This window comes from Drosophila yakuba, chromosome 3L, assembly GCF_016746365.2.
Source record: "Drosophila yakuba strain Tai18E2 chromosome 3L, Prin_Dyak_Tai18E2_2.1, whole genome shotgun sequence".
In the NCBI taxonomy this organism is placed as follows: domain Eukaryota; kingdom Metazoa; phylum Arthropoda; class Insecta; order Diptera; family Drosophilidae; genus Drosophila; species Drosophila yakuba.
In genome coordinates this window covers 24,904,407-24,924,280 of record NC_052529.2, presented here as the reverse complement: position 1 = coordinate 24,924,280, position 19,874 = coordinate 24,904,407, and the positions used below count along the sequence as shown (strand labels likewise).

The window sequence follows — 19,874 nt, the reverse complement described above, 5'->3', positions numbered from 1 at the left end:
AGAGAGGGGGTGGAGACTCCGGACTTACTGAAAAGAGAGTTTGGAGAGTCAGCAGGATCAAGGGTAAATAACGGGACAAATCGAACTTTGGACCGGACCAACGGTAAAATGGATCCGGAGACTGGAGACCAAAGGGATGAACCGTTAGAGGAGGCCTATATAAACAGGCCGAACGCTGGAAGCGGGACAGTCAGTCAAGGAGAACAAGTGTACGAGTCAACAATGTGAGAACGAAGTCAGCAGAGGAGCTACAGCCGTGGTAGTCAACAAGGAGCAAGATCGCTACGTCAAGACGTTCAGGACGAGAAGGTCTCCGAACTGAGACGCAGGTAGCTGAGGTCCAGTACGACGAAGCACGAGTAGTCCAGAAGCGCCCAACAGGCGAAGCCAAACCAAGGAGGGCACAGGATAAGCGGCAGGGATTGTGGTGTAGACCCGGAGAACACTGTAGGAGACCGCGAACTTGAACCAGGCGATCGCCTAGGTGTGTCTGTGCGATCCAAACTAGACGTGGGGTTGACGTTATGCTGTTCCACAGGCGTTTGCCTTGGGGATCACAGCCGTTAGCTGCCGTGAGTCTGCGTAAGACAACAACTCTCAGCCCAAGCGACGAGCGCCCAACAACGAAGGTCCGCCACATTCAGGACGACAGGAGCGGTGAGACAGCGGAACGAGGCCGGTGGACAATCCATCCAGCACCAAGGCCGGATAATCAGAGTCCTTTGTAAGTCCACGCACAAATAAAGATCCAAGAACGAAACTGCGAGTGTTATTACTGGTAACCGGGTGATCACGTAATTCTATAAATTTGGTGGGCCGAACGCACAAACTCTACTGAGCTAGCCGCACGTATTCCGTAGCGAGTAGACAAACAAAATCAGTTCATTACATTTGGCGCCCAAATAACGTGATTATTATTAGACACAAATTAAGCAGTATGGGTAGAACTTGGATCTACCGTCTTAAAAAGGAAGACTTTGCATATGTCGGACAGAGGTTGCGCATATCGCTGTCAGGAGGGACAGAGGACATGCGAAAGGCCCTAGCGAAGTACTACGCAGAGACGGAAAACTACCCACAGTTCACAGCAGTCTGGACAAAATTGGAGGCGGCATATCCAGACAGACCAGGTCCAAGCGTAAAGGTGACAAACCCCGAGGGCGAAGACCTCATCGCAAGTCTGAGCATGGAGGAGATGCAGCGGGAAGGTCAGCGGAGGGAGACGAGCAGGAAAAGGAGGCCAAGTACAGAAAGACCCAGGCCCAGCCAGCCGGACTACGGAAAAGTGGCGAAGCAAGTCTTTTCGTTTTGACGGAGAAGAGAAGCCTCTCGAATTCCTGGAGCAAGTGGAGTGGTCTGCATACACGTACGGTTTGGACCTGAACATGATTACCCGAGCCATGCCGGAATTAATGCAGGGAAAGGCTCTGAAGTGGTACATAGCCAACAACAAGCACTGGAGGACTTGGGCCGAGTTCATAGACAGTTTCCAGACGTACTTCCTGCCCAGGGGATACTTCACGAAGCTCGCGGACAAGGTGAGGCAAAGGAAGCAAGGCTTTAGGGAGGCATTCAAAGACTACATGGTCGAGATGCAGACCCTGATAAGACCCCTTGGGTATGGGAAGAAGGAAACGCTGGAGCTCATCAAGGAGAACTGCACGCCAGACCTCCGAACAGCGTTGATTTCCTATCACGTGGACGACCTAGAGGCCCTCATGATCCTGGCAGATGAGTACGAGGAACTGCACAGGGAGCGGGAAGCCTTTGCGAAAGAGCACTAGTACAGCCGCGACACAAGTCACGTGTTGAAGGTGTGAGGAATCAGGAGAGCTAGGCACGCAGTCCCAGGAGCAGTGGGCACGATATACCCCGGGTCAGTCTGGGCGGCACAATACAACCTTAGGCCCCCAGTCACCACCCAAAAACACTGGAACGACTCTTGCGGGCAACTCGGGTCAACACCCAACCCATGTGGCCAATCCACAAGAAGCTTGTCGCAGGTGTGGTGGACACAACCATTGGGCAAGAGGCTGCCGACAACAGAGGCTGCTGTTCTGCTGGATGTGCGGAAAAATAGGAGTCCGAAGTAAGGAATGCTGCCAGAAAGCGGGAAATGGTCAGCGATCTCAGCCGCAGAGAGGCGAGCAGGGGTCGCAGGGTGCCGCCTCTCCAAACTAACTGGAAAATTAATCGAGGAGAAGCAGCAGTTGGCCACAGCGGTACCGATCGGCACCGGGGCAACAGCAAGCTTCATTAGTGAAGAGCTGGCGGACAAGCTGGCTGCCCGTGAAGTGATTACAAGGATACGACGGCAGGTTAGGTTGGCAGATGTAAGGTGCGGCAAAATCAATGCCAAGCTCGAAATAGGAGTGGAGTTCGGCAACAGGCGACTCGTCATAAGCCTGCTAATATTACCAGGGATAGTGGATGCGTTGGTGTTGGGGTGGAATATCCTCACGCAAGTCGGGGCCGAGATCAGGTGCGCCGGTAATGAAATCCGCATACCGGCCAGAGGCAGACACAACGGGTGGCTCGAGGAGAAGTTGTCGGTCGCATTAGTCCAAAAGGACGGCGAAGAGGACCACGTGAACAAATTCCTGGAAACAGAGCTCGCGGAGTTTCACGCCATGACCCGAACATCGAGCATAGCCCAGCACATAATAACCATGAAGAATGATAAACCAATAAGCAGAGATACTACCCCAAGAATCCAAAGATTCAAGGGTAGATTAATGCAAAAGTGAATGAACTTCTGGAAATGGGACTGATATAACATTCAAGGAGCCCGTACAGCTCACCCATAGTCATGGTAAAGAAAAAAACGGGAAAATGGAGACTATGCGTGGACTTAAGGAAAATAAAAGCGAAATCCATAAAGGATGCCTAACCGATGCCACGGATAAACTACATCCTCGACCAACTAAGGGAGGCGCGCTTTATAAGCAGTCTAGACCTAAAGGATGGGTATTGGCAAATACCGCTGGAAGAGTCAAGCCAGGGCTTCACGGCCTTCACGGTCCAGGAAAAGGTCTGTTCCAATGGAGAGTGATACCATTTGGGTTACACTCCGCGTCGGCCACATTTCAACGGGCCCTGGATCAGGTGATTGGACCGGAAATGTCGCCACATGTATTTGCGTATCAAGACCTGGAAAATATGTGTTCCGCGGCAGCTGAGAGAAACTAGCTTGCGCGAAAACCACGACACCCCCGAGAGGCCGGTCATGTAGGCATTCGGAAGACCATTGGAGGGCTTGCAGCCCGGTACTAATGGGCAGGAATGCAGAGAGACGCAAGGACCTACGTTCGGAAATGCGAGGACTGCGCAAGGTTCAAACCGAATCAGCGGCAGGCGGCGGGAAAGATGCTGACAGATCCCGGAGGAACCCTGGGCGACAGTGTGCGGCGATTTCGTCGGACCACTACCAAGATCGAAGCACGGAAACAGTATGTTGTTGGTACTGATCGACAGGTTTTCAAAGTGGACAAAGTTAGTGCCTTTGCGAACAGCCACGGCGGAAACGTTGCAGAAAGCGTTCAGGGAAAGGATGGTCTCACGGTTTGGAGTACCGAAGGTGGTGATCACGGACAACGGCATGCAGTTCACGAGCCGGGCTTTTAAGAAGTTCCTCAACGACATGGGGATAAAGCAGCAGTTTACGGCACCATATACCCCACAGGAGAATCCGACAGAGAGAGCAAACAGTGAAGACAATTATAGCGCAGTTAGAACTAGGGGTCAGAACTAGGGGAATTGGGATGAAAGATGGCCCGAAATCATGCTGGCTTTGAATTCCAGTGTTTCAGATTCCACAGGCTACTCACCGACATTTTTGACACAGGGCCGCGAGCCAAGACTACCGAACGAACTCTGTGAAAGAGAAACGCTAGGTACGGGAAGGCAACCAGAGTCACCGGAAGGAAACGCTGAGAAGATGAGAGAGGTCTTCGAGATTGTCCGGAGTAACCTAGAGAGGGTGTCCCAGAACCAAGCAAGGCATTACAACCTGCGGAGAAGGCAGTGGAAGCCAAGGGTTGGTGAAGTGGTGTGGGCCAAAGAGAACCATCTGTCTAAAGCGGATGAAGGGTTTGCGGCCAAACTAGCTCCGAGGTTCGATGGACCGTACCAAATTGTGGATTTCATATCGCCAGTGATCTGTAAGATTCGCCACCGGAAGAACAAAAAGGAACGCACGGTACTTTTTCAATGACGAAAAATGATGCAATTTGCTCCGGATTTTCCTTGATCGATATTGGTGCCTTTAATTGACGGTGTCTGGTAAATGTTTCGGTAACATCAGATGTGACAGTTTATTTATTTCTTCATCTACCTTACACGCGTTTATAGCTTCGCTTAATGTTTGTTCTTTCTCTAACAGTTTCTTTTTAATTTCTGAGTTAGCCCAAGTATCAATAAGTTTGTCCTTTAGACAAATTTCTTCTATCTCGGCTTTCGTGGAACCAAACTGGAGTTTCTGTGCAGTCGTAGTATAAATTTCCCCACTGTTTCGCCTTCGTCAGGAGATATTTTTCTAAAAAGGTGTCTCTCGCACGTCGAATTTTGTTTTGGAGAAAAGTACGATGTTAATTTTTCGACCATTATGGAGAAAACGTCATTATTAGCTTTTTCGTAATTTTCAACCATAGCATCCGGTATTGCGTATGCAACCGTCTGCAGTTGCGTGCCCGCCAAGTGTAATAATTTCATTCTCTTCTGAGTTACCGAGTTGACGCCTTCCTCTTGTAGGTATATGTTAAAAGCTCGGAGCCTTCTCCACATTCTTCCGCATTATGTCTAGAAAAACAAAGAATAATTTAAGGCTTTTGTCAAGCAATTTGTATTTTAAATATTATTTTTTTTCGATCGCTAACCACTGTCAGGCAAAATACGTATTGCTTATTGAATACTTGTCCATACACACATGTACACACACACAAGTATGCATACATATAAGTTAACACTAGCTAAACGCTCCCCTTGGCCCCTCACACCGTACAACTGGTGTTACGGCCAAGCTAGTCAACGATCTGCAAGTGGGGCGTTTCCTGCCTCACCGCCGCCGCTGCCCCCGCGCCAGCGTCAGCATAGTTCTGGTATTCCATGGTGTCAGCTGAATATCAGCAACATTGTGTGGAGTTGCTGGGCCGGCGCACTGAAGATTGCAACACCCGAACGTGACAGCGAGAGTCACGCTGCGCTTGCTCAGCACTTATACTGGCTGACGGAGGACTCGACGTTCTTAGCGGGAGAGCCAAGCGACACTCTTGGAGAAGAACCGAACTGGAGCGGACCACCTTGCAATGAACTCATTGTTAAATCTCAAACATATGAAGCGTATAAACCTAAAGACAGTAAATACTTGATCGTTGTCCTTTTCTATGGAACCTATAATTAGGTAATGTTTAACCAAGTGCCGATCTGGAGGCATTCCTCCCGGTCGTCGAAACTTAACTGGCGCCCGAACAGGGACCGGCAATGTCCGGCTAAACGGCTAAGGCCGAAATAAGTGAAAAATATTGTGAGATGTTTGTGAAAATGAAAATGCGGTGTGCGAAAAAAGTAAAAAAATGTAAAATATCTCAGAAGAAATAAATGCTGCGTGAGCTGTGAATAAAATAATAAAACAACGACCCGCCACCGGAGGACGACGAGCGCAAAGTTGTACGATGCCCTATAAATAAACTGAAACACGATCAACCCACTGCGGCGGTACGGCTTACGAAAATTCTTTTTCCTAAATTGCCAATTCGCGAGTGCAAAAGATTGTGTGTGATAAACTAATAACATAAAGATCCACTGCGGCAGTTTATCTGCGAGTGGCAAACCAAGTAATACGAGCGCCCAGCGCGATAAGGTGGTGTGTGGCAGCTTGTTGGATACGTTAAGTGGTGTGGAATGCACCCAAAAAGGTGCACCCAATATGACAGCACGCACACAAGAAAAAATTATTAAAATAAAATACACCCAAAAAATACACTACGAATGTTATATAAACAGAACCGCAATTGAAAAATAAGATAATTATACAAATTTTCCTGTACAACACACTAAGTTTTTTTTTCCTTATCCCAACAGAATTCTCATACTGTAAGGGTGCAACCTGTAACGAAGTTAACCAGTAAAGGATATACAAGGTATTTCATTTTGTTTAATAGCCACACTTGATATCTTCTTAAAGTAAAAATAAAAGTAAAGAAACTCGATTTTCAAAGAAAGATAGAAAAAAAGTAAATCAAGTTGAAACCATTGTCTCCGTTGTCACATCCACCCATTATAGTAACAAAAATTCTACTACCTCAAATACTTCCTGTATTTTTTCGACTGGGACAGAATTTTGAAATGGAGGACACCTAACGTATGCTTAGTGAGTCGCTTAATGCTTTGACTAATGTAGTAGCGAGCATTAAGGAGGACATCAAAAAAAAATTATGATAGGGTGGCCATTCTAGAACAGGAGCGCGCGAATGCTAACCCTGTAGTCGATCAACCTCAACCCCTGCTGCGCGCACGCACCGAATATGAGTTAAAGGAGATATCGGTTCTCCCTGACTGCGTCAAAAAACTACAAGCGTTCGAAGGAAGGCAGGAAGCTTATTTGTCTTGGATTAATAGGGCACAATCGATATTGACCGACTATGACTTCGTTTTGCATATCAGGCAGAAAATAAGGGGACACGCCGATATGGCCTTGGCGGCTTATGGCGTTCAAGACGATGACTGGGAAGAGATAAAACGTGTCTTGGCGTTGCACTATGCGGACAAACGAGACATACGTACGCTTGAGCATGAGCTGGGTGTAATGTCCCAAGGTTCTAGACCACTAGACAGATTCTATATGGACGTTAATGGTCATCTCTCATTGATCTTGAATAGCCTGAAAGCCGGAAATCACCCTCGCGAGGTAGTCAACGCGCTGATAGAGACCTACAGAGACAAGGCTTTGGATGTTTTTATCCGAGGAGTGGGGGGAGACTGTTCTAAACACTTACTTGTCCGCGGCCCCAAGAATCTACCAGAGGCTTACTCTTTTTGTATGGGGTTGCAGAACGTTATGTCGAGGACCTTCACACCTCAGAATTATCAACCGTCAGGAGCCCCAAGATTCGCAGGCCCATTCCAACATCAGGCTAGGGCACCTTTCCGACCCCCTTTTTCTCCTGGTTCGGGCAGATTTTCGCAAAATTCTTACAGAACTCAGGGTCCTAGACAGGCCATTAAAATGGAACCTAATCGGTCGGGTCAATCTTACCAATCAGGGTACAGTGGTAGCCAGGAAGGGGAATCCGGTATTAAAAGAACGCCCGAAGGCGGCAACCCATTCCGAAAGGCACAAAAATTGTACCACATGGAATTGGCACCACCTCCGCTAACTCCGGGGGCAAATTTTATGACCAACGCCTCTCCAGTGTACCGTACTTAGAGTACGCGACGAAAGGGGGGGGAAAGGCTAAAGTTTTTGATTGACACGGGGGCGAACAAAAACTTTATTAGCCGCAAGCTTGCAGCCGGTTGTACCACGGTCCACAAACCTTTCTCTGTACAGTCCGCTGCGGGTAACATTATGATAAAACATCGCCTAGTTGGTAAATTCTTCGAGCCGCTAGGAAACGACTCTGACATTACCTTTTTCGTTCTTCCAAACTTACGTTCTTTTGATGGTATCATTGGTGATGATACTTTCAAAGACTTAAAAGCCATAGTAGATAGGAAGAACAATTGTTTGATAATAACCCCGGGAATTAAAATCCCCCTTTTGGCGAGAGCTTCATTAAACGTCAACCCGTTACTCGCCGCCGAACACCCAGACGGCACACATGAGATTTTGAATTCCCTTCTTGAAGAGTTTTCCCACATTTTCGAGCCCCTTACCTGGAATGTCCGTGGAGACGGCCGTCAAGGCTGAAATCCGCACGAGTACACAAGACCCGATCTATACCAAAATTTACCGGTACCCAGTCAACATGCGCGGTGAAGTCGAACGTCAAATCGACGAACTGCTGCAGGACGACAAATTCCGCCCTTACAATTCCCATATCTGGATAGTCCCGAAGAAACCTAAACCAAACGGGGAGAAACAATATCGCATGGTAGTCGATTTCAAGCGGTTAAATACCGACACCATATCCGACACTTACCCCATCCCAGATATAAATGCTACACTAGCCAGCCTTGGTAACGCCAAATACTTCACCACCTTAGATTTGACTTCTGGATTCCACCAAATCCACATGAAGGATAGCGACATTCTCAAAACAGCTTTCTCCACTTTAAATGGAAAGTACGAGTTCCTCCGTCTACCATTCAGTTTGAAGAATGCACCTGCAATCTTCCAAAGAATGATCGACGATGTTTTGCGCGAGCCATCCGAGGCTACTCCACTGGCCGAGCGGAGACGGAGAGTTCTTCGGGCAACCATATTCCACGGAACCGAGGAAATCAAGGACACGCACCGTCCGCCGCGGTACAGCCGCCACGACCTCGGACTACTACTACCGACGTCGCCCGCTGTGACCCGCGTGGAAATCCAAGTCAGCCAGGCATGCCATAGACATACCACCCTCCTGCCGGAATTGTGGACGGAACGGACACTTCGCTGCAGAATGTCGGAACCCCTGGACATTATTCTGCTGGGATTGTGGACGACCCGATGTACAGACCATCGAATGCTGCCGGACTCCGACGCAGGGCCTCGAGTAACCGGGAATTACCCGAGGACCCCAACGAATGGGCCAAGGAAACTGAGTATACGTGTTGGACGATCTTCTGCTTGGCATGGATTTCCTGTGTTACGGAGCAGCGACCCTCCAATGCGGTTTGCTAGAGCTCACACTCCAGCCATCCACCAGGGATCCAGACGGAAAGCGCACACACGGAACCCCGTCAAGAAGCCGCCTCACCGGCGCACACTGAGCCACGAGGATCAGAAGCCGACTTCCAAGCACGTCCTGGGACGCCACACGGGCGCAACCTCATCACATCCGCATCATGGTCGGGACGCAAACCCACCCGTGCCTCTCAGCCACGGAGCCACCACCACGCGAACACCACGGGTTGACGAACCCACCACATCGAGCTGGGCCGACGTATTGCCGCCTCGGACGCAGCCACCGTTCGGCGGAACCCTTTTCGCCGGACCGAAAAGAGAGTCCGATTCCAGGACCCGGAATCGCCGACGCCCATAAATGCGCCCGTGAATGCACCGCGTTCACCGTCCCCGTCCCGAATGGACGACAAAACAGGAAAAAGCCTTTCAAGCCTTAAAGGACCTACTCACCGAAGCAACGGTACTCGCATGTCCCGACTTCGAAGAGACATTTATATTGCAGACGGACATTGGTGCCGTACTCACCCAAACAGAGGGACAGGAACGTGTCATCGCATACGCCAGCCGCCGGCTGAATACTGCCGAAGGGATCTATTCCGTCCCCGAGAAGGACTGCCTGGCAATAGTTTGGGCAGTCCGAAAAATGCGCTGTTACCTCGACGGATATCGGTTTGAGGTGATCACTGACCACCACTCGCTCAAGTGGCTAAATTCTATTAACAACCCCACGCGCCGGATCGTCGGTGAGCCCTAGAGTTGCAGCAGTTCCAATATGACCGAAGCGGGGCGCAGAATCTGGTCGCCGACGCGCTGTCACACCAACCGCTGGCCACAGTACGACAGGCACAGGTGCAGGACAGGTCCTGTAAGTGGATTAACAAGATGCTACGGAAAATCCACCAGGAACCGACGAAGTATCCAGATTTTCGGGAAGAGAACGGATCCCCGTACCGACGCACAGGACTCCGCCCGGAGGAGGAGGACTACACCCCGTGGAAGTTCTGCGTGGGCACCAACCATCGAGGACGGGTATTGGAAGAATGCCATGACACCTGGGCGTACGCAAAACGTGTACGCGGGTGGCCCAAAAGTATTACTGGCCCGGATGGTTCAGGGAGGTAGCGCTCTACGTACGACGGTGCGCAGCTGCAAGAGGTATAAGGTAAGCCAAGATAAGCCAGCCGTGAGAATGTTCACCCGACAGGTAAACGAGCCTTTTAATGGGTCGAACTCATCCCCATGCGCCGGGCCACCTAGCTGGAACGAGCCTTTCGGGAATGTGTAACATATCTACCCTATAAATATACTAAATTAATGGGTACAACTTATCTTCAAAACATTGTGACACTTTGTCATAATAAACAAAACGTTCAAGTACCCAAAAGACCACCAACAAATACACAAGTGTTCCGGCGCTTAAGTAAAATGATCTAACGCTTATACATAAACCGATCGCGGAGCGTGGGAATGCTGAGCATGCACTTTGCAGCTCAAGTGGTCAGACCATACATGACATATGCATGCCTTCTGCATACATATGTATATGTATATGGAACTATATGCCCACGATACAAAGGGACTTGCCAACGTGTGAGGAGTTAAAACTCCGCACAAATGCGAATAGTGATCGCATAAGGAGGGCCTGCCGTTGCCAGTTACGCAACAAGGCAAAGCGTAGTAACGGCAGTGCGAAGCCCAGAGAGAGAGAGAGAGTTTGGAGACTCTGGGCTGGAGAAAGAGAGTTTGGAGACTCTAGAGGAAGAGAGTTTGGAGACTCGGGAAATGGAGAAAGAGAGTTTGAAGACTCTAGAGGAAGAGAGTTTGGAGACTCGGGAAATGGAGAGAGAGAGAATGGAGACTCCGGACTTGCTGAAAAGAGAGTTTGGAGAGTCAGCAGGCTTAAAGGCAATTAACGGGACAAATCGAACTTTGGACCGGCCAACGGTAAAATCTTGGACTTTGGATCCGGAGACTGGAGACCAAAGGGATAAACCGTTAGAGGTGGCCTATATAAACAGGCCGAGCGCTGGAAGCGGGACCGACAGTCAAGGAAAGCAAGTGTACGAGTCAGCAACGTAAAACGAAGTCAGCAGAGGAGCTACGACCGTGATAGTCACCAAGGAGCAAGATCGCTACGTCAAGACGTTCGGGACGAGAAGGTCTCCGAACTGAGACGCAGGTAGCTGAGGTCCAAACCACGAGGAGGAGAGGCCAGATCTAAGCGGGCACCCGAGGAAGCGGCAGGGATTGTGGTGTAGACCCGGTGGACTGTGTAGGAGATCGCGTGCTTGAACCAGGCGATAGCCTGGTGTGTCCGTGCAATCCGAGCAGGCGTGGTACCGGCGCCGCCAGTCCGAACCAGACGTGGGGTTGACGCGTTGCTGTTCCACAGGCGTATGCCTTGGGGATCACAGCCGTGAGCTTCCGTGAGTCTGCGTACGACAACAATTCTCAGCCCACGCGACGAGCGCCCATAACGAAGGTCCGCGCCACCCAGGACGACGAAAGCGGCAAGACAGGGGAACCAGGCCGCCGAGCAGGACATCCAGGTCCGACCGCGCCGACAGGAGAGAAAGGTAGGGTGGAACGTTCGTCTTTCACTGGGCGTCTTGCTACAGGGACTGCGGCGTATCCGGGCGATAGCGCGGTGCGTCGGAAGGAACTGAATAAGCGTCTGGCGGGACCGGCCGGGACAGAGCAAGGGACAAGAGGTTGTGGCTAGCGAGGCGTATGCTTTGAGAGCCCGCCAATTGTTCACCCTAGTCTGAGAACGGTGACGCTTCCCTAAGCCCTCGACTTTCCTTCTCGCGCGTCAGCGGCAACACCAGGCGAAGGTCCGACGCTACGACGAGAGAGCAGAGGCGTCCGGACAATTAAAGTGCATTGTAAACTGAGCTCAATAAAGACCCTCAATTATCCCGGCAGTTAACACAAATAACGCAGTATGGGTAGAAGTTGGATCTACCGTCTCAAAAAGGAAGATTTCGCGTATGTCGCACAGAGGGTGCGCATATCGCTGTCCGGAAGGACAGAGGACATGCGGAAAGCCCTAGCGGAGTACTACGCAGAGACAGAGACCGACCCAAAGCTCGCAGCAGTCTGGACAGAATTGGAGGCAGCATATCCGGACAGACCAGGTCCAAGCATAAAACTTACGAACCCCGAGGGTGAAGACTTAATCGCAAGTCTGAACATGGAGGAGATGTTTCAAGAAGGGCAACGGAGAGAGACAAGCAGGGAAAGGAGGCCAAGTCCAGAAAGACCCAGGCCCAGCCTGCCAGACTACGCGAAAGTAGCGAAGCAAGTAAGAGAGTGGTCATTTCGCTTCGACGGAGAAGAAAAACCACTCGAATTCCTGGAGCAGGTGGAATGGTCCGCAAACACATACGGGTTGGACCTGAACATGATTCCCCGAGCCATGCCGGAATTAATGCAGGGAAAGGCTCTGAAGTGGTACATAGCCAACAACAAGCACTGGAGGACTTGGGCCGAGTTCATAGACAGTTTCCAGACGTATTTCCTTCCCAGGGGATACTTCACGAAGCTCGCGGACAAGGTGAGACAAAGGAAGCAAGGGTACAGGGAGGCATTCAAGGACTACATGGTCGAGATGCAGACCCTAATAAGACCCCTTGGGTATGGGAAGAAAGAAACGCTGGAGCTCATCAAGGAGAACTGTACGCCAGACCTCCGAATAGCGTTGAGATCCTACCACGTGGACGACCTAGAGGCTCTCATGATCCTGGCAGATGAATACGAGGAACTGCACAGGGAACGGGAGGCATTTGCGGAAGAGCACAAATACAGCCGAAACAAAGCCCCGGCCGCAACACACGTCACGTGCAGAAGGTGTGAGGACTCAGGAGATCCAGGCACGCATACCCGGGAACAGTGGGCACAATATACCCCGGTCCAGGCCAGGCGACAAAACACTACCCTATGGAGGCCGCCAGTCACTGCACAGAGACACACTGGAACAACGTCAGGGGGCAACCCGGGTCAGAACCCAACCCATATTGCCAATCCACAGGAAGCGTATCGCAGGTGCGGCGGACACGGCCATTGGGCAAGAGGCTGCCGAGAACAGAGGCTGCTGTTCTGCTGGATGTGCGGGAAAGTAGGAGTCCGAAGCACAGAATGCTGCCAGAGAGCGGGAAATGGCCAGCGATCCCAGCCGCAGAGAGACGGGCCGGGGTCGCAAGATGCCGCCTCTCCAAACTAACCGGAAAACTAATCGAGGAGGAGCAGCAGTTGTCCGCAGCGGTAAAGATCGGTGGGGACACGTACAAGGCCACGATCGACACCGGGGCAACAGCAAGCTTCATAAGTGAAGAGCTGGCGGACAAGCTGGCTGCCCAGGGAGCGATTACAAGGACACGACGGCAGGTTAGGTTGGCAGATGGAAGGTGTGGCGAAATCAACGCAAAGCTCGAAATAGGAGTGGAGTTCGGCAACAGGCGACTCGTCATGAGCCTGCTAGTATTACCAGGGATAGTGGATGCGTTGGTGCTGGGGTGGAATTTCCTCACGCAAGTCGGGGCCGAGATCAAGTGCGCCGGTCATGAAATCTGAATACCGGCCAGAGGCAGACACAACGGGTGGCTCGAGGAGAAGTTGTCGGTCGCATTAGTCCAAAAGGACGGCGAAGAGGACCACGTGAACAAATTCCTGGAAACAGAGCTCGCGGAGTTTCAAGCCATGACCGGAACGTCGAGTATAGCCGAGCACATGATAACCATGACGAACGATAATCCAATCAAGCAGAGATACTACCCCAAGAATCCAAAGATTCAAGGGGAGATCAACGCGAAGGTGGACGAACTGCTGAAGATGGGGATGATAGAGCATTCAAGGAGCCCGTACAGCTCACCCATAGTCATGGTGAAGAAGAAAACGGGAAAATGGAGATTATGCGTGGACTTCAGGCAGATAAACGCGAACTCCATAAAGGATGCCTACCCGATGCCACGGATAAACTACATCCTCGATCAACTAAGGGAGGCGCGATTTATAAGCAGCCTGGACCTAAAGGATGGGTATTGGCAAATACCACTGGAAGAGTCAAGCCGGGGCTTCACGGCCTTCACGGTCCCAGGGAAAGGGCTGTTCCAATGGAAGGTGATGCCATTTGGGTTACACTCCGCGTCGGCCACATTTCAACGGGCCCTGGATCAGGTGATTGGACCGGAAATGTCGCCGCATGCATTTGCGTATCAGGACGACATCATCGTGGTTGGCCGCACCCTAGAGGAACACAAGAGAAACCTCAGGGAGGTATTCAGTCGCCTGAAGAAAGCGAACCTGAAAATAAACCCGGAAAAATGCCAGTTCTTCAAACAAGAACTTCTGTACCTAGGACACCGCGTCACAAGCCAAGGGATAGGCACGGACCCAGAGAAGGTAGCAGCGATAGCCCAGCTAGAACCACCGTCATCGGTCCGAGAACTGAGGCAATACCTTGGAGTCGCATCGTGGTACCGACGTTTCGTGCCTGACTTCGCGCGCATCGTAAGGCCACTCAACGACCTCCTCCGCAAGGGTACCAAGTGGACATGGTCACAGGACCACCAGCAAGCCTTCGAGGAGGTAAAAGCCAGATTGGTTACCGACCCAGTCTTGGCGTGCCCCGACTTCGGGAGAACGTTCATCCTGCAAACGGACGCCAGTGACTACGGGATTGGGGCAATCCTCACGCAGGACACAGAAGATGGCGAAAGGGTCATTTCATACTCCAGCCGGACCCTAAACGGAGCCGAGAAGAACTACTCGACAACGGAAAAGGAGTGCTTGGCAATTGTGTGGGCTATTCGGAAGCTAAGGCCGTACCTGGAGGGATACCACTTTAAGGTGGTGACAGATCATATGGCGCTGAAGTGGCTGAACAGCATAGAAAGCCCTATGGGAAGAATTGCCAGATGGGCGTTGGAGTTGCAGCAGTATGACTTCGAGGTAGCGTACAGGAAAGGCCGGTTGAACGTGGTAGCAGACGCATTGTCGAGGCAGCCACTGCCAGATTCGGTATCAGCAGAACCCGATATGCTGAGAAGAACGCAGGACAAGGAGGCCGAATCGGAGTGCAGCTGGATCAAGGAAATGCGAGAAAAACTAAAAGCACAGCCTCAAAAGTTCCCAGACTACGTGTGCGAGGGTAGCACCCTTTACAGGCAGATTCCGCATAGAGCAGGGAACGAAGATGTAGTGACCTGGAAGCTATGTGTTCCGCGGCAGCTGAGAGAAACGGTCTTGCGTGAAAACCACGACGCCCCAGCAGCCGGTCATGTAGGCAGTCGGAAGACGATTGCACGGCTTGCAGCCCGGTACTACTGGCCAGGAATGCAGAGAGACGCAAGGGCCTACGTTCGGAAGTGCGAGGACTGCGCCAGGTTCAAACCGATTCAGCGACAGGCGGCGGGAAAGATGCTGACACAGATTCCGGAGCAGCCCTGGGCGACAGTGTGCGCCGATTTCGTCGGACCACTACCGAGGTCGAAACACGGAAACAGTATGTTGTTGGTACTGATCGACAGGTTTTCGAAGTGGACGGAGTTGGTGCCTTTGCGAACAGCCACGGCGGAAACGTTGCAGAAAGCGTTCAGGGAACGCATAGTCTCACGATTTGGAGTACCGAAGGTGGTGATCACGGACAACGGCGTGCAGTTCACGAGCCGGGCTTTTAAGAAGTTCCTCAACGACATGGGGATAAAGCAGCAGTTTACGGCACCGTATACCCCACAGGAGAATCCGACAGAGAGAGCAAACAGTGAAGACAATGATAGCGCAGTTTGCCGGACAGAACCAGAGGAATTGGGATGAAAGGTGGCCCGAAATCATGCTGGCCGTGAACTCCAGTGTTTCGGATTCCACAGGATACTCACCGGCATTTTTGACACAGGGCCGCGAGCCAAGACTACCGAACGCACTCTTTGACAGAGAAACGCTAGGTACGGGAAGGCAGCCAGAGTCACCGGAAGGAAACGCTGAGAAGATGAGAGAGGTCTTCGAGATTGTGCGCAGGAACCTAGAGAGGGTGTCCCAGGACCAAGCAAGGCATTACAACCTGCGGAGAAGGCAGTGGAAGCCAAGCGTCGGTGAAGTAGTGTGGGCCAAGGAGCACCATTTGTCTAAAGCGGCTGAAGGGTTTGCGGCCAAACTAGCTCCGAGGTTCGATGGACCGTACCAAATTGTGGATTTCATATCGCCGGTGATATGTAAGATTCGCCACCGGACGAACAAAAAGGAACGCACGGTACATGTCAGCGACCTAAAACAGCAGGATCAGGAGGAGAAGGGTGGCCAGAACGTGGAGTCGGATCCATCGGAAGGCATGCAGGAGAACGACAACACCTGAGAACGGACTGGGTTTGGCAGCCGTTCTAGCGTCAGGCCGAGGCGAGAGTCAACGGAGGCAGACTGCGAGTCTGACAACCATTACAGCGTCAGGCCAAGGAGAGTCAACGGCTGCGGACCGCGAGCGAACCAGAGTGTTGCCGCGACAACCACCACCAGGGAAGAGTAGGGCTCCGATTCCAGGAAAGTTGAAGATGACAGTACCTGAGAGCGGACGAGGCTCGACAACCGTTCTAGCGTCAGGCAAAGGCGAGAGTCAACGGAACAGACGGCGAGTCCGACAACCGTTTTAGCGTCAGGCCAAGGCGAGAGTCAACGGAGGCGGACCACGAGCGGACCAGAATATAGCCTCAACAACCAAACCAGGGGATAATAAGGCCACTAACGGCGGGAAGCGGAGGAACAACGGAACCTGAGAACGGACGAGGGTCGCCAACCGTTCTAGCGTCAGGCCAGGGCGAGAGTCAACGGGTGAAGACTGTAAGGCCAACAAGCGTTCTAACGTCAGGCCAAGCCGAGAGTCAACGAAGGCAGGCCACGAGCGAACCAGAGCACCAGTGAACATTCCCGACGGAAGCGGGACAGAAGGAGACCCGATCCGACTCCAACAAAAAAAAAACCCACGAAGGAAGTAGCAGACTACGGGGCCAGGACTTAAAGACAAAGAGGCCATGCAACTGGGCAATAAGCTCGTTGAATATCCCGAAGAAAGAAGAGAGACGGTACGAGAGTCAAGGAAACAGTACCGTAAGAACGAGCGTCTGGAGTCGGAGACCGACAAAGTCAGACTAAAGGCCGGGCCAGAAACGCCAATACCAGAGAGCAGATTTCTATCTGCTGGTGGGAAGAGATCGACGCCGACGTAGGCCACCGTGGGACATAACGGTAAAGGTCTAAAAGGGAGAAGCGAAACCGAGGTGTAATGGGAGGCCGAGCGAAGGGCCCAAGTCACAAGAAGTGATGCACCACACGACGAGGCTGGCCGCTAGGGGTCAGAAGGTCGAAGGACCCGTCGAGGGGCAAGGACGGTCGGGGGGTAGGCGTATGCCTAATCCTCGGCCCACCCGAGCTCCAAGGCGCGGTGCCGAGGACGAGCGGGGAGAGGACCCGGAGCCCGTGGTCACGTCAGACGAAAGCGAGCTGGAGTGGGAGGAGGACCCGAAGGGGGAAGTGAGGACCTGGCGGCTGAAGAGGGCCAGGAGCGGGGCCGATAACCGGATCCTTCCGGGGACCGCGCCGGCGTTCGAGGAGGCCAGACAGAACCCTAGAGGGAGCGGGGGGACGTCAGCGGCGATGGCGAACGCCATCGTGAAGATGCGGAAGCTGGAGGCAGTCGGAACGGATGGCAGCGAGGGAGGAGTATGAGGCCGCCAAGGCAGCGCGCGTCCGCATGCAGCAACGGGCGGCCATGGCGGCCAGGCACGAAATCCAGCAGAGAGCGAGGACCAAGGAGGAGGAGGAGAAGAAGGTGCTCAAGGAGCTCGAAAGGGCAGGGAAGGAGGAGTGCGCGGCGTAGGAGCTGGTTCCCTGGCACGAGGGGGAAGAAGCCGGTGGCAAAGGGGGAGAGGTACCCGCCACTCCGCGGTACATCCACTCGGAGGAGATGGTAAAGGAAGGAACCCCGGAGCCGTCCCCACCCCCGTCACCCATAGCGTCAACAAGAATCCCACCTACGCCCCGGCCACGGCACTGGCCACCCAGCCCCCCACCCAACCCGGTGCCGACCGTCCGTCCACCCACGGCTCCGCCAACCCACCCGGAACCCCAGGACCCCGTGGGAGACCAGGACCCTCCCATCCCGCACGCCAGGGTGTCGCACCAAGTGAGGGAGTATACTGAAGGAGGCAGACGATGGCGGCAACAAGTCGTCACTTGGACCTGGCCGGTTATCCCTTAAGGACCTAAGGAAGAAGAGGCGCCGGTCCATGGCGGTGGGGCTCCGCCAACTCCGGACACGACGGCCGAGCTGGAGAAGGGGCCATGGGTGTGGCCATCACCCAAGGACACCCCACGGCCCGGACTCCAGCGGCAGTCATCCGCTCCAGCGGTTGGTGTACCCGCATCCCGGCCGTCCTGGGTGCGGATGGCATCTACGTCGGAGGTCCAGCGATGGGCTCCGATTCCGGAGGCGGAATGGCCCGCGGGAGTCATGGAGGAGCCGGTAATCCGGGACGCCAAGCGCCGAGGTAGCCGCCGGTGCGTGGTCCTGCACCGCGGAAATAAGAGGTTCCGAGTAAGGGTAGCGGCGACGGGGATCCGTTTGTTCGGGCTGGTGAACGAGTGTCCGGGTAGCTGATCCCGCCCGGAGTTGATAATAAAACAAAAAGGAATCCAAAAAGCAAACACAAGAAAACACGTAGCACATTATTCAAAGGGACGGATCACACGAACGCGCACAACACATAGGGTATATTTTGGCATATGATTTACAGCATGTCAAAAGAATTTCATATGGGCAAAATCTGGAAGAGAAGAGGATTAAAAGTTAGTGGGCACTTGAAAGAGGTGAAAAGCACCGGCAGGAACTCACGTGTGGGTCGAAGGGCGGCCAGAAAAGGAGTGCCGGTCCTCCTCCGGGAAAAGGGGGTCCATGTCGAGGCCATCTGCAGCAAGGAAGAGCAGGAGGTCAGCAGGCGCAAACACAAGAGAAGGAAAACGTATATAGAGCACTCACGTGTATGCCGAAGGCGAAATCCCGAAGAGAAAGCAGTCATCCGCGGCATCGGGGTCCATCGAGGGGGGGGGGGGTCCGAAGAGAGTCCTAAGCTGCCAAGAGAAAGTGGAATGAAGGAAGGGAAAAGGGAAATTTCGAAGAGAAAAACTTACCTGAAATTCCTTCTGTCGTCAACATTTGCGGAGTCACCATGTGCTTAGGGAAGGGGGCGCCTCGATCACAAGGCGGTCGATCGGCACTCGATAGTGTCAATCGATGGGCAAAAACATCGGAAAAAGAAGCACATGACGGGTCACACTACCGAAATACCAGGGTCACCAAGTGGCAACGCCGCCCCAACGGGAGTTATCGGGATCTATCGGTAACAATCGATCAACGGCGAATGGTGTGACCAGATGACGAGAAGACAAAAAAAATGTGGAACGCGGGAAGAAGAGCGTAGAACGAAGAAGCATCACGGAAGTACGTATGAGCGGCAAGTTTGAAACTAAAAACGAGGAATACACTAAAAGGAGATCGGCGCTGTGGAACTCGAGACGGAGCTGTGAGCGTTGACGGAATCCCAAGAGTGTTCCGCGGTAACCGCAGGACCGGATTTTAAATTTTCCCGAAGAAAGGGGGAGATGTGAGGAGTTAAAACTCCGCACAAATGCGAATAGTGATCGCATAAGGAGGGCCTGCCGTTGCCAGTTACGCAACAAGGCAAAGCGTAGTAACGGCAGTGCGAAGCCCAGAGAGAGAGAGTTTGGAGACTCTGGGCTGGAGAAAGAGAGTTTGGAGACTCTAGAGGAAGAGAGTTTGGAGACTCGGGAAATGGAGAAAGAGAGTTTGGAGACTCTAGAGGAAGAGAGTTTGGAAGAGAGTCTGCGAGTGTTATTACTGGTAACCGGGTGATCACGTTATTATATAAATTTGGTGGGACGAACGCACAAACTCTACTGAGCTAGCCGCACGTATTCCGTAGCGAGCAGACAAAAAAAATCAGTTCGTTACAAACGTTATAAGAAGCTCTGCAGCAAAACCCTG

At 52.4% G+C, this 19,874-nt stretch overlaps 1 protein-coding gene across 1 annotated transcript; it reads left to right on the top strand.

The window, feature by feature from the left end:
- The first annotated feature begins 17,564 nt into the window (after positions 1–17,564).
- On the top strand, positions 17,565–18,470 carry LOC120321439 (nascent polypeptide-associated complex subunit alpha, muscle-specific form-like). Its single transcript, XM_039373891.1, has 3 exons — positions 17,565–17,686; positions 17,827–17,996; positions 18,073–18,470. The coding sequence occupies exons 1-3, from the start codon at positions 17,565–17,567 to the stop codon at positions 18,468–18,470; spliced, it is 690 nt and encodes a 229-aa protein (XP_039229825.1).
- Positions 18,471–19,874: the final 1,404 nt, after the last annotated feature.

Coding starts and splice junctions, on each gene's coding strand:
- LOC120321439 (XM_039373891.1), top strand. CDS start 17,565: ATGCAGCAACGGGCGGCCATGGCGGCCAGGCACGAAATCCAGCAGAGA. Junction 17,687..17,826: donor GGGAAGGAGGAGTGCGCGGC/GTAGGAGCTGGT, acceptor CGTCACCCATAG/CGTCAACAAGAATCCCACCT. Junction 17,997..18,072: donor ACGCCAGGGTGTCGCACCAA/GTGAGGGAGTAT, acceptor TTATCCCTTAAG/GACCTAAGGAAGAAGAGGCG.